The sequence below is a fragment of the Pseudophryne corroboree genome, chromosome 8, assembly GCF_028390025.1.
Source record: "Pseudophryne corroboree isolate aPseCor3 chromosome 8, aPseCor3.hap2, whole genome shotgun sequence".
NCBI lineage: Eukaryota > Metazoa > Chordata > Amphibia > Anura > Myobatrachidae > Pseudophryne > Pseudophryne corroboree.
Window position 1 is genome coordinate 426,732,741 of NC_086451.1, and position 15,173 is coordinate 426,747,913.

The 15,173-nt window shown below is 41.4% G+C and overlaps 1 protein-coding gene across 1 annotated transcript; it reads left to right on the forward strand.

Moving 5' to 3' along the window:
* Window positions 1–13,787: 13,787 nt before the first annotated feature.
* LOC134949929 (olfactory receptor 6C74-like) lies at window positions 13,788–14,735 on the forward strand. Its single transcript, XM_063938616.1, has one exon. It carries the CDS (start codon window positions 13,788–13,790, stop codon window positions 14,733–14,735), a length of 948 nt encoding a protein of 315 aa, XP_063794686.1.
* The last annotated feature ends 438 nt before the right edge of the window (window positions 14,736–15,173 follow it).

The following is a 15,173-nucleotide window of genomic DNA, read 5'->3' on the forward strand; positions in this document are numbered from 1 at the left end:
ATCCATAAGGAGAGATTTAAAAAATTCCAACATTTGTGGTTCTCTTCCCTGCTAAGATAATTATCCACATTCAAAAGTGGTAACTCACATCGAACTTTTTGAGTAAAATTAACAATTCCTTTGGAAGCATTACAAATGTATACCTGCACTGCTTAAATTAATATCAACCAGATATATAAATTAGAACAGGTATTCAAATTGCTATCTGTGTATGTAAAAAACACAATATAACAGCAATTCAGCCTGGCTTGTGCTAGGAATATAGAGACCTACACTGACACTGTTCCTTATCAGTGAAGTGTGAATAATTAAATAAGAGACAACAGCAGCCTAATATAAGCGGAGATCATCCAGCGTCCAATATATATTATTTAAAGTAGGAATACATTTCATATACATTTCATTTCATACATTTCATATTGCAATATTGGATTAAATATCCCTAGCATATGGATATATGAGGGAGAAATAACATTGAATACTTGAGTCTGCTCTAAATAATTATTGTGGGGAACTTATAAAGTGTCAAGAAAATTGATATGCTTCTCAGGCATTATTCCTCAAAAACCTAGCTGGAAGAAGCTGACAATAGACACTATCAGTGCATAACTTAGCTGGCATCATCGTATATAGAAAGCAGGAAAATTAAATATTATTCAGTAATTTAGAACAGGAACATAGTCCACAGTGCATTTTTGTGTTAAACACGTTCATTATATCATTCAATAACAACAATTGTTGCATTTTGATCACTGAACTAAGAATTGTGTTTACATTATGCAAACATTGTCACATTTGTAACCCTCCTTATAAACATCACTGGCAAAAGCAGCCAGTGGTTATCTAAGGAACATCAATTTAAATCACAGGTATTAGATTAATTTACAGAATTAAGACAGTGTACTAGCTTTTAATCATTTCTTTTAAATATCTCTATTCACGTAAATGTATTTATTTTTTCTTCACACGTTTTGCCAATTGAAAGTGCCAATTGATCAATTAAAAAATCAGTATCCAATGTGTATCCCCTTTAAAAGAGAAACTATGCACACACCCATACCTTACTGGTAAGACTATTATACTGGTGCAAATCACTTAATGGAACATCTTCTTTTTTACTCTCAGACTGGGAAATCATTTTACCATTGTGACTGCTGTCAAGTAGATGAAACAACAAGTTTATTGAGCCATAATTCTTGGCTCAAAAGGGACATTGGGGTCTATCTACTAAGACTTGGAGATAAAGTGAAGAGAGATAAAGTAGCAGCCAATCAGATCCTAACTGCCATGTCACAGGCTGAGTTTGAAAAATGACAGTTACATACCTCCCAACATTGATCTTCTAGAAAGAGGAACCTTTATTTTGCTGTGCCCACCCAAAAAAGGGGTGTGGTCTCATGAAAAGGGGGAGTGGCTTTGCGGCAATGCGGCACCCGCTTGCCACGCCTCCCATTCTCGTCACTGAGGGGGCATGCCCAGCGCTCTATGAGCCGCTGGTATGCCCTCTCTCCCTCTGTCTCCTGTGAATAGCCACTGTGCGCATGCACACAGCATCTATTCACAGCTGCTAAGCAGAGCAGCGAGTGACAGAGACCCCCAACTGCCCCCACCGCGGGACACTGCTGCTCGTAGGTGTCGACAGTCCCAAATAAACGGGACTGTCCCGCAAAAATTGGGACAGTTGGGATGTATGCAGTTAGGAGCTGGTTGGCTGGTACATTATATCCGTCCACTTTATCTCCATCAAAGTAAATAGACCCCATGATCAAAAGATATGGTACATGGCGGGAATGAATCAAATTGTTTATTGTAAATAGACCTTTGCAGACATACTGCACTTTCTGTTTATAGCACTTTCTATAGGTGTAGTGCATACCTCCCAACTGTCCCGATTTCAGTGGGACAGTCCCGCTAATTGGACACTGTCCCGCTGTCCCTCCCACGGGTCGCAGTGTACCGCGGGTGGGGGGCAGTTGGGAGAGGTAGTGATCACCACTGCTCTGCTTTGCAAAGCAGCTGGTGATCACACTAAACAGATGCCATGTGCACGGCATCTATCAGCACAAGGAGGAGAGCTGGGGGCTGTCCAGCAGCTCATGGAGCGCTGGACACGCCCCCAAAATGATGAAAACAGGGGTTGCAGTAATAGGCCACGCCTCCTTACCGATATGCACCACCCCTCTACTCGAAGCTCTGCCTCTTTTTGCCCACGGTCACGCCTACGGCGCAGCGTGTCCCTCTTTCATAGGGACAAAAGTTGAGAGGTATGGTAGTAAGTAGATAAAAAGAAGCATTAACATAAATAACACAGGCCTGCAACATTTTAAACTTAATAACTGATTCTTATGGTTTTGGCATGCTGATTTCAGATATGACCACCAAATTCTCTATCATGCAAGATTTTTTCACAAACTCAATGAGCATATATGGGAAAATAGCATAACAATAGATATTCTGATTGATACATATATATTTATAAAAACATAGAAAATGGTTTAAGGCTCAAACTTGTTGATATAAATCCATTTGATGCTGTAAAAGAACATTAAAAACAGCTTTATGCACATTTCCAAGTCCTTATATTGCTTTTCCTTTCTCTCTCAAAGTTACTTTCGATACTTCTCTTGTACTCACCTTGGGTCTAATTCAGATCTGATTGCAGCAGCAAATTTGTTACCTAATGGGCAAAACCATGTGCACTGCAGGGTGGAACAGATATAACATGTGCAGAGAGAGTTAGATTTGGGTGTGGTGTGTTCAAACTGAAATCTAAATTGCAGTGAATCTGCCTCCCCTGCAGTGCACATGGTTTTGGCCATCTGCTAACAAAATTGCTGCTACGATCAGGTCTGAATTAGGCATACTTGCCTACTCTTGAAAAAGCATTTCAGGGACATTGTGAAAGTAACACCTATAAACGCGGATGTGTACTGCTACATCTGAGAGGTGGGTCATGAAAATTACTTACATCCAAATGTAAATGAGCCCCAAAGTTAGTAAGATCTACTTGTTGAAGAAAAGGCGCAGATATTTTGGAGGATTTGTTCGTGTATTGTGTTTTACAAGAGGTTCCATATACTGTAAGTGGCCATAAGGATCATTGTGCCTTATAACGAATGCAGGGAAATGGCACTGATGATCCCATTTGAATGTATGTATCTCTGGTTTCTTTTTCCCCTAAGAATGTAATAGCTGCATAATTGGGATAAGCAGCAATCAGGGAGATTGCTGGATTTTTCAGGGAGTGAAGGAGATGGCTGCTATTTTAGGGAGTCTCCTGCAGAATGAAGGAGGGTAGGCAACTATGGAATTAGGCCCCATGTGCACTGCAGGTGTGGCAGATATAACCCACACAAATCTAACTCTTTCTGCACATGTTTTATCTGCCCCCCCCCCCCCCCCCCCCCTGCAGTGCACATTGGGCCTGATTCAGAGTTGATCGCAGCAGCAAATTTGTTAGCAGTTGGGTAAAACCATGTGCACTGCAGGTGTGGCAGACATAACATGTTCAGAAAGAGTTAGATTTGGGTGGGTTATTTTGTTTCTGTGCAGGGTAAATACTGGCTGCTTTATTTTTACACTGCAATTTAGATTTCAATTTGAACACACCCCACACAAATCTAACTCTCTCTGCACATGTTATATCTGTCCATCTGCAGTGCACATGGTTTTGCCCAAATGCTAAGAAACTTGCTGCTGCGATCAACTCTGAATTACCCCTATGTACGGTCCCCCCTTTCCCTTATGTGCTCCAAACTATATATATTGAGATTTTTTAGTCTTTCTGGGTATGTTTTGTGATGTAAGCCATACACCAGTTTAGTTGCCCTTCTTTATACAGTATCTAATGTATTACAATCCTTCTGATGATATGGCCTCCAGAATTGAACACAGTATTCTAGATGAGGCCGTACCAATGACTTATAATGGGGCATTATTACTTCTTTCTTTCTGCTGCTGATTCCACTCCCTATGCAACCAAGCATCTGACTAGCCTTCCTCATTGCTTTGTTACATTCCTTACCTGCCTTTAAGTCACCTGAAACAGTGACTCCTAGATCCATTTCTTCCTCAGTAGTATCCAATATAGTGCCATTAATACTATACGATATTTGAGATCCAAGTGCATGATTTAGCATTTTTTGGCATGAAACTGCAATTGCCACACTCTTGACCATTCCTCTAGTCTACCTAGATCCTCAATCATTTGTTTTACCCCACCTGGTGTGTCTATCATGTTGCATACCTTTGTCTCATCTGCAAAAAGACATACTTTCCCTTTAATGCCATTTGCAATGCATACTTCCCAACTGTCCTGATTTTGGCGGGACAGTCCCATTTTTCACGGTGTGTGCCGCTGTCCTACTCATGGGTCGCAGTGTCCCGCGGGTGGGGGGGGGGGGGCAGTTGGGAGATCCTCCCTGTCACTTGCTGCTCTGAGCAGAGCAGCGGTGATTAGATGCTGTGCGCATGCACACAGCATCTATTCCTAGCAGAGAGGGACAGGAGGCATGGCCAGCAGCTCTCTGAGCGCTGTCCATTTCCCTATAATGATGAAAATGGGGGGGTGGCTTGTGATCACAGCACTTGCTGTGAGACCACGTCCCCTTTATGTTATGTCACGCCCCCTAATTTCAGGCTGGTGTCCCTCCTCGACCATCAGCAAAGTTGGGAGGTATGGCAATGTCACCAATAAAGATATTAAAAAGCACTGGTCCAAGTACATCTACAAATACATCAAGCATTATGGGATTTTCTAAGTCTCTGAGTGCCATCTCTCTTCACTGTTTATTCTACATCATGGTTTTTGGATGGAGCACCTGAGTAGTTGTTTTATAACCGAGTGCCGGCTGAACTGTGAGCTATATATATATATATATATATATATATAAATAACTCGTACTGCACTTATAAACTGTAATTGATGGTAATATTACAATCTCTATATCGAAATATTCTTAAAGTGTTCCTTATTAATTTTTATATTTTCTTTATGTTTAGAGGCTTTGTTCTGGTAGGTAGCAACCCCACAGATTGGTCCTCTACCCGAATGGACCCCTTAGATAGATGAGTTAGAGTTGTTTCTTTAGGGAGCTCCTAATATTTCTAATTTTCTAGGGATTAGTGCTCTTTGGATTCGTAAATAATTTAATCCCTACTATCAAATTGTTTAGTGAGTGCAAACACATAAAAAAAATTCTTTCAAAATACATATATGTTTATTAAAACACTTTCTTAAAATCGTTCATGAAAATCTTAAAACCTTATATAAAGGCAATAATTGGCATGCAGGTACAATTCAGTTTTTCAACAGATGATTAGTAGACATCTTTTTTTCTTTTCATTTGTTACTCCAAAGATTAAATCACCCAACGCCTTTCGTCATCTATGACTTCATCAGGGGTGCCACAATACATACGATTATTATAGTTGTATTCTCTACTAATTGTGTAGTCTTATTGGTTGACTTATATTCTGGTTGGTATCAGTAACAAAACAAAGTCTTCGACTAGTACTTGACGGTGTAAATTCCCTCCTATCCAATGTTGGGTTAAAGTTCTGCCTGAAGTAATCCCTTCAGGAATATATTAGTTTTCCTTTTTTGGACTGATTTTGAGGATCAGTGATCCCAGTTGAGTCCAAATAAATCACACGGCTCTTTTAAAGCCTAAAGAGTCACAAAACTCTTCTGAAGCCTTTGATGAAGAGTCCTCCTTTAAGGTCTGCCCTGCTTAGAGTTCAGTCCTGCAAATATATATATATATATATATCATTAACAAGGTTGTGGATATAGACATTTATTGCCTTCATTATAATGTTTATTTCTGTAGATACCAATATAAAGTCCATCAGTGAAATCACACCACACCCATAGCTGGTCTGTTCTACAATACAGTGCATCTGGAAAGTATTCACAGCGCTTCACTTTTTCCACATTTTGTTATGTTACAGCCTTATTCCAAAAATTATTTTTTCCCCTCAATATTCTACACACAATACTCCCTAATGACAATGTGAAAAAAGTTTTTTTAGATTTTTGCAAATTTCTTTAAAATAAAAAACTAAGAAATCACATGTACAAAAGTATTCACGGCCTTTGCTCAATACTTTGTTGATGTACCTTTGGCAGCAATTACAGCCTCAAGTCTATTTGAATACGATGCCCCAAGCTTGGCACACCTATCTTTGGGAAGTTTCACCCATTCCTCTTTGCAGTACCCCTCAAGCTCCATCAGGTTGGAAGGGAAGCGTCAGTGCACAGCCATTTTCAGATCTCTCCAGAGATGTTCAATCGAATTCAAGTTTGGGTTCTGGATGGGCCACTCAAGGACATTCACAGAGTTGTCCTGAAGCTTGATTCTTGTTTAAGTGAGGAAGTAGTCCTGGAGAGACTAAGCAACATAAAGATTAATAAATCACCAGGCCCAGATGGTTTTCATCCGAGGATTATTATGGAGCTTAGGTCACAGCTAGCAAAACCCCTATACTTGATTTTTCATAGTTCAATTAGATCAGGCAAGGTACCAAAGGATTGGCGAATAGCTGAGGTAGTGCCTTTATTTAAAAAGGGAACTAAAAATAATCCTGGTAACTACAGACCAGTTAGTTTAACCTCTATAGTGGGTAAAATATTGGAAGGTATTTTGAGGGATAGCATAGAGGATTATCTGCAGGCTACTATGACTATTAGCAAAAGTCAGCATGGGTTTGTAAGGGACAGATCATGTCAAACTAACTTCATTAGCTTCTACGAGGAAGTGAGTGAGAATCTTGACCAGGGAAAAGCAGTGGATGTGGTGTATTTAGATTTTGCAAAAGCATTTGGTACAGTGCCTAACAGGAGATTGATCATCAAATTAAGGGAACTTAGCCTAGGATATACTATTTGTACATGGATAAGTAATTGGCTGGATAACAGAGTACACCGAGTAGTGGTCAATGGGATGTTCTCCAGCTGGGCACCAGTAGTCAGCGTAATACTGCAAGGGTCCATACTTCTCCCACTACTGTTCAATATATTTATCAATGATCTAGGAATAGGCCTGGAAAGCACAGTGGCAATCGTTGCAGATTATACTAAACTGTGTAAGGTAGTTAATTTGGAAAGCGATGTGGAGTCACTACAGAATGACTTATTAAAACTTGAAACCTGGGCGTCCATATGGAGAATGAGGTTCAATATAGAAAAATGCAAAGTTATGCATTTTGGGACAAAAAACACACTTGCATCCTACACTCTAAATGGGGAAAATATAGGGGTAACTGTGGTGGAAAAAGATTTGGTGGTGCTCATAGATAATAGGCTTAATAACAGTACACAAAGTCAAAGTGCAGCAAAGAAGGCAGGTAAAGTGCTTGCGTGCATAAAATGGGGCATTGAGACAAGGGACGAGGATGTAATCCTGCCACTGAACAAATCATTGGTACGTCCGCACCTGGAATATTGTGTTCAGTTCTGGGCACCATATTATAAAAAAGATATCAGGGAACTAGAAAGAGTTCAAAGTGAGCTACTAAATTGATTAAAGAGTTAGAGACACTGGAGTACAAGAAAGGGCTTACTAGGTAAAATATGTATAAACTAGAAAAGAGGCGTCTAAGAGGAGACATTATTAATATCTTCAAATATGTAAAGGGTTATTAAGGAGATAGCAGGGGATTTGTTTATTAAAATAACTCTTTATAGGACAAGAGGGCACTCGCTGAGTCTATAAGAGAGAAAATTCCGTACACAACGTAGGAAAGGATTTTTCGCGGTAAGGGCAATAATGATTTGGTACTCCCTGATGGAGAAGATAATAATGGCAGACGCTGTAAATGCATTTAAAAATGGATTGGACAAATTTCGAACTGGAAAACGTATCCAGGGCTATAGCATTTAACATATTGACATTAAATATCTGGGAGTGGTAAGAATCATAGTTGTCAATTGGTACTAAACCTTTACTACAGCAGGTGCATTATAATATGAACAGCTAACGCAGAATACAGGTTGAACCCGATGGGCATTTTGCCTCTTTTCAACCTCACTAACTGTGTAACTATATCTTGGCATTGTGCTTAGGGTCGTTGTCCTACTGAAAGATGAACCGTCGCCTCCAGTCTGAGGTCAAGAGCGCTCTGGAGCAGGTTTTCATCCAGGATGTCTCTGTACATTGCTGCATTCATCGTTCCCTCTATCCTGACTAGTCTCCCAGTTCCTGCTGCTGAAAAACATTCACACAGCATGATGGTGTCACCACCATGCTTCACTGTAGGGATGGTATTGGCCTGGTAATGAGCAGTGCCTGGTTTCCTTCAAAAATGATGACTGGCATTCACACCAATGAGTTCCAACTTTGTCTCACCAGACCAAAGAATTTTGTTTCTCATGGTCTGAGAGCCCTTCAGGTGCATTTTGGCAAACTCTAGGTGGGCTGCCATGGGCTTTTTACTAAGGAGTGGCTTCCATCTGGTCATTATACCATACAGGCCTGATTGGTGGATTGCTGCATTGCTGCAGAGATGGTTGTCCTTCTGGAAGGTTCTCCTCTCTCCACAGAGGAATGCTGTAGCTCTGACAGAGTGACCATCGGGTTCTTGGTCACCTCCATGACTAGGGCCCTTCTCCCCCGATCACTCAGTTTAGACAGCTGACCAGCTCTAGGAAGATTCCTGGTGGTTACAAACTTCTTCTATTTATGGATGATGGAGGCCACTGTGCTCATTGGGACCTTCAAAGCAAGAGATATTTTTCTGTACCCTTCCCCAGATTTGTGTCTCGAGATAATCCTGTCTCAGAGGTCTACAGACAATTCCTTTGACTTCATGCTTGTTTTGTGCTCAGACATGCACTGTCAAGTGTGGGACCTTATATAGACAAGTGTGTGCCTTTCCAAATCATGTCCAATCAACTGAATTTACCACAGATGGACTCCAATTAAACTGTAGGAACATCTCAAGGATGATCAGTGGAAACAGGATGCATCTGAGCTCAATTTTGAGCTTCATGGAAAAGGCTGTGAATACTTATGTACATATGATTTCTTCATTTTTTATTTTTAATAAATTAGAAAAAATCTCAAAAAAATCCTTTTTTCACGTTGTCATTATGGGGTATTGGGGGTCATTCTGAGTTGATCGCTCGCTAGCTAGTTTTAGTAGCCATGTAAACGCTATGCCACCGCCCACTGGGGAGTGTATTTTAGCTTAGCAGAAGTGCAAACGCATGTGCAGGCGAGCTCTGCAAAAACAGTTTGTGCAGTTTCTGAGTAGCTCTGAACCTACTCAGCGCTTGCGATCACTTCAGCCTATTCTTGTCCGGATTTGACAACATGCATCCGCCCAGCGAATGCCCAGCCACGCCTGTGTTTTTTCATACATGCCTGTGTTTTTGAAAACACTCCCTGAAAACGGTCAGTTGACACTCAGAAACACCCCCTTCCTGTCAATCTTCTTGTGGCCATCAGTGCAACTGAAAACATCGCTAGAGCCTGTGCAAAAAAACAAATGCCTCTGTACCCGTACGTCGCGTGTGCGCATTGCAGTGCATACGCATGCGCAGAAATGCCGATCTTTTAGCCTGATCGCTGCGCTGCTAACAACTGCAGCAAGCGATCAACTCGGAATGACCCCCATTGTGTGTAGAATTTTGAGGGGAAAAATGAATTTATTCCATTTTGGAATAAAGCTGTAACATAAGAAAATGTGAAGAAAGTGAAGCGCTGTGAATGAAATAGAATATTTTGAAAATGTTAAAGTGTGCAAAAAGCAGCTGATAGTGTTATACACTCCCAAGAGGTATTCCTCCGCCCCTCACCAAAATGAGCAAAAATAGAAATGGGAGGAAAACTTAAATAGCGCTTTGAAATGCTCCCCAGGATCTTATTAGTCATCACAGGTTTTTCACCGTAGGGATAGTACCATATAGAAATAAAATAAATATATCTAGTGTAACACAGTTTTAATAACACATAATGTAAAAGAAATTTGTAGGCAACATCAACAAATGTGTAAAACAATCACAATGGACATCCTTGACATCACATGATTATAGGTCTCCCAGCAGCATTAACAACATGCAATTACCGGATAATAAGAACTGTGGCCAAACAGTTCATAAACAGCATGGATTTTTCCAAGTGGAACCTCCAGACCATGCCACTGCAAACCCTGCTGGATCTCTTAAAACTGGTTTTGTTGTCATCTCTTAGCTGCAGGGACCACACTGATGCATTTCCACCCCGTGCTGGGGTCTTTTTCAAAGTTTAAATCAGGATGTCAGTTATTGCAGGAAGTAAGCTATTTAAACTGTTCAAGCTCCAATTATCATGCTCAGACTACAGCTGGACCCTATACATAATTAAACCTATTAGTCCCATGGTCCTCTAGTGCGTCTGTGCATCGGTATTAATTTCCTGTTACTTTCCGTTGTCATAGTAGCTCCCCTTGTCTCTCCCCAGACTCGGGCCACACCTCATTTCCTATTTATCTCCAGTACTCATGGAGACGTATCGTCTTCTTGCTATATCCGTAACGTCACTTCTGGTCTGGGTGTTTACAAGAAACCTGTTATGTTCATCGTTATTAGCGGTCCGGCCTGCGCTTTCATAGATTCCCATATGTATATCACTCTATACATTAAATTTAGATATCGGATTGATAATTGTGTAGTCCCGAATTCAAAGCCGTAACGTCACTTCCGGTGACGTCATCGGTAAACAATGCCGAATTCACTACAAAGCAAGTACATATAGAAGGGAACATAATAATATATTAAAATATGATCCATATGTATTTAATCACACATTAAAAACAATATAAACAACTAAGATAATAAAGTAATAAAAAACTATGAAAACCATTTGACCTCAAAATCCAAGTTTAATCCTCCGGGACTACACAATTATCAATCCAATATCTAAATTTAATGTTCGCTCGGTAGCTGCTTTTAGCAGCATTGCACATGCTAGGCCGCCGCCCTCTGGGAGTGTATCTTAGCTTAGCAGAATAGCGAACGAAAGAGTAGCAGAATTGCTACTAAATATTTTCTTGCAGTTTCTGAGTAGCTCCAGACCTACTCCTAGATTGCGATCAGCTCGGTCCGTTTAGTTCCTGGTTTGACGTCACAAACACGCCCTGCGTTTGGCCAGCCACTCCCCCGTTTCTCCAGACACTCCCGCGTTTTTCCCTGACACGCCTGCGTTTTTTAGCACACTCTCGGAAAACGCTCAGTTACAGCCCAGAAACGCCCCTTTCCTGTCAATCACTCACCGATCAGCAGTGCGACTGAAGAGCGCCGCAAAGACAACAGCAAAACTGCTAAGTTTTTAGTTAAATAACTAAGCGCATGCACGCTGCGTACCATGCACGTGCGCATTTAGCAACAAATCACAGCATAGTGAAAATCGACAACGAGCGAACAACTGTGTGTATAGTACGGACGACGGCCAATGCACGTTCCGGGGGGTCGTTAACAACCCCCTCTGTTGGTCGTACATGTAGCTCAATCTTACAATATCGTCAGAAACGGCTTGTACGGCCAGCTGATGTGTGACGTCACTGTACGATATCGCTAGCAATACTGTACAGTATGTATTTATTTATTTTATTACCAGTTATTTATATAGCACACACATAATCCTCAGTGCTGCACCGAGAGTATTTGGCCATTCACATCAGTCCCTGCCCCAGTGGAGCTTACAATCTATATTCCCTACCATATGAACATGCACACAAATTCACGCTAAGATTAATTTGTAGGGAGCCAATTAACCTACCAGTGTATTTTGGGATTGTGGGAGGAAACCGAAGTACCTGGAGGAAACTCCCGCAAGTACAGGGGGAATATACAAACTCCACACAGTTAGGGCCATGGTGGGAATCGAACTCATGACCTCAGTGCTGTGAGGCAGTAATGCTAACCATTACACCATCATTCCGATCGTAACTATGCCTGAGACGGTTAGGGTTAGCCTGCAGGGGGGGTTAGGTTGAGGCACTGGAGGGAAGGTTAGAGTTAGCCTACGGCAGCGTTTGGTTTAGACACTAGAGAAGGTTAGTGTTAGGCAGCGGGGGGAGGGGGAGTTAGGGTTAGGCTGCAGGCAGGGAGGATTAGTGGGTAGAAGTGGACGGTTGGAATACTTACCAAGCAGGTGTCGGGATTCTGCACATTGGGAAACTGCCGTCGGTCTTTTGACTGCATGCATCCCAAAAGCTGGGATCCCAATACCATCTCATTCACATGTATACCATCACACATACACAATACTAGCTCCAGTGCTTGCCTCAGCATGCGGTGTCTAATTATTCATTCAGTATGTTGTTCCGTGCATGCGTGTGACCCGTCATGACGTCACATGCATGGAGAGAGGACCCATCCAGGTTAGGTCTAAAACCAAGTTGGGGAAGGGACCTCTGACGTCACCAGGGGAGGAGCCATGTGACCAGGGGGAGGAGCTATACCAAACAGGAGGTGTCTGAGGATGTGATCAGGGGTCTCAGACACCTCCTTCCGCTGCCCAATCATCTGCCTCCGCTCTCCCATACCAGTGGTATTGCCGCTGCTCTAGTAAGCTGCTTCCTGCTGTGGTTCTTCAGTGTGCCGGCGCTCATACAGACGACTCCTTCCTCTCCCATGCTCCCTGTCTGGCTCCTCTTTCCATGCGTGTGACGTCATGACGGGTCACGCGCACGCACGGCACAACATACTGAATTATTAATTAGACACCGCATGCTGAGGCGAGCGCTGGAGCTGGCAGCTGTCTGATCACTGACAGCCTGCCAGGAGTATTCAGCCTGCCCAGCACTCATACATTTTCGGCCGATATGTCATCGGCCCTCTGAAACCTGCCGGACCATAAGCAGCCGCTTTGGCTGCCTAGGGGTAAATCCGCCACTGGTGGGAGGTCGAGCATAACGACTGTCTATTCAACCATCTATAAAAGAGACATTAAAGAAAGTAGATACTTTCTATTGGATACTATAACTGCTACATTGTTGCCATTGGAGGTTCAATTGAAAACTGTGTGCTATATTACGCCAGTTATCTGGTAAATGTTTATGTTTTCCTAAGGAAGATATTTTTGCACTTTTATATGTGCGCATTGTATTGAATTATTTTATTTTGTATTAATAAATACCCATTAATGCTCTCTACACCTTTGTGTATATGGGATTGTTTGTTTCTATTGGGTATACCAGAAACCTAATGGGAGCTGCTTTTTGGTATTTCTTAAAGTGACCAACATATTTTATAATACTTAGAATACCATATATAATTTGTATATCTTGCGCCCGAATTGAATATTTATTTGAGTTTATTTAGCAGTCTGTGATGTGGGAGAGTGTCTAAAGCCTAACTAAAGTCTAGATAAGCTATACAGCTCCACCTTTATCTAATACATGAGTAACACAGTCAAAATAGTTAATAATGTTTGTTTGACATGATCTCCCCCCAGTGAAACCAGGCTGTTTGGAATCCTGTACATTGTGGATTTGAGATAATCTACAACTCTCTTTTTTTTATGCAGCCCATGGAAACCAAGGCTATGCGCACACAAGCCACCGCTGTCTACCTGCTCTGGCCTCTTGGGAAAATAGAATTATATTGAGATTATTACACATGTGAGTGGTCTTATTACCTTACTAATTGATCCACCCTCATAGTTTGATGCTTGCTTTCAGAGATCCAAGATAGTCTATGCTATTAAATTAGGAAGTTAGTGCTCTGTCTCCATTTTTATCCTTGAAAAATACTCCTCAAGCCTTATTTAAGGACAAAACAATCCTTTTGTTTAACAGGAAATATGACACATGGAACAGACCTCGGCAATGTCACTGGGATCACATTCTTTGTCCTTACTGGTGTTTCAGATGTCCCGAAGGTTCGGGTAGCTGTTTTTCTATTTGTCTTGATTACATATGTTATGACTGTTGGGGGAAATGTCACCATCATGTCCCTGATCCTCCTGGATCATTCCCTGCACACTCCCATGTACTTTTTCTTGAGCAACCTGTCTTGTTTGGATATTATATTCACCAGCATCACACTGCACAGGATCCTGTTCTCATTCATATCAGGAGACAAGACCATCGTATTCTCAGACTGTATGGTGACTTTGTATTGCTTCCTGTCTTTAGCTGGAATTGAGCTCTTTATCTTATCAGCCATGAGCTATGACCGATACGTGGCCATCTGCAATCCACTGCATTATCAAATGGTCATGAGCCGGATGGTCTGCATTCTGCTGTCCGCTCTATGCTGGGTTTTGGGATTTATAGAAATGATCCCTGTTATTTATATTGTATATAAATTCTCATGCTACACATCCAATGTCATCAATCATTTCTTCTGTGACCTTATGGCCCTCATGAAGCTTTCATGCAGTGATACCTACCTCCTGGAGATGACACTTCTCATTGTAGCGGCAGAGGGTGCTATCACTCCCTTTCTGCTTATTATTATTTCTTACATCAACATTATTCATGCCATTCTGAAGATCAGTTCTGCCACTGGGAGCCGCAAGGCCTTTTACACATGTTCGTCCCATCTCACAGTTGTCTCTCTCTATTTTGTTACAGCTTCCTGCTTGTACCTCAAGCCTCCCTCCATGATCACCTTGGACTCTGATAAATTGGTATCACTTGTGTACACAGCTGTTGTCCCCATGCTAAATCCCTTTATTTATAGTTTAAAAAACAAGGAAGTGAAAGTTGCTTTCTATCATTTATTTAAACACAATGTAGCATTATAAGGATTGTAACATGTTTTTGTTCCTTAAGCCAACATTTTGACTGGTTAGTTTTACATAAGAAAAGGATTGTGCTATGTATTTAACACGATAATTGTAGGGGCAGTCAATTGGGAGCCATACTTTTGTAGATATATTAAGTATTCACTTTAATAGCACAACCCCCCATAACAAGTTGTCATGCTTTAATAGATGCTACATAAAACAGAATACATAGCAGGCATGGGTCTATTCATGAAGCAGTGAAAAGAGGGGAGAAGTGAGCCGGTGAAGAAGTTGCCCATGCCAAATAATCAGCTTCTCCATACAATTGTATAGTATGCAAATTAGACATTTTACTCCAGTGCTGATTGGTTGCCATGGGCAACTTCTCCACTGGCTCAACCCTTTTCACTGTTTCATGAATTGACCCTACAGTGTAATAACATTTGATCAGTAAAT

Bases quoted from the DNA above. Each gene is read 5' to 3' on its own strand.
- LOC134949929 (XM_063938616.1), top strand. From the start codon at position 13,788: ATGACACATGGAACAGACCTCGGCAATGTCACTGGGATCACATTCTTT.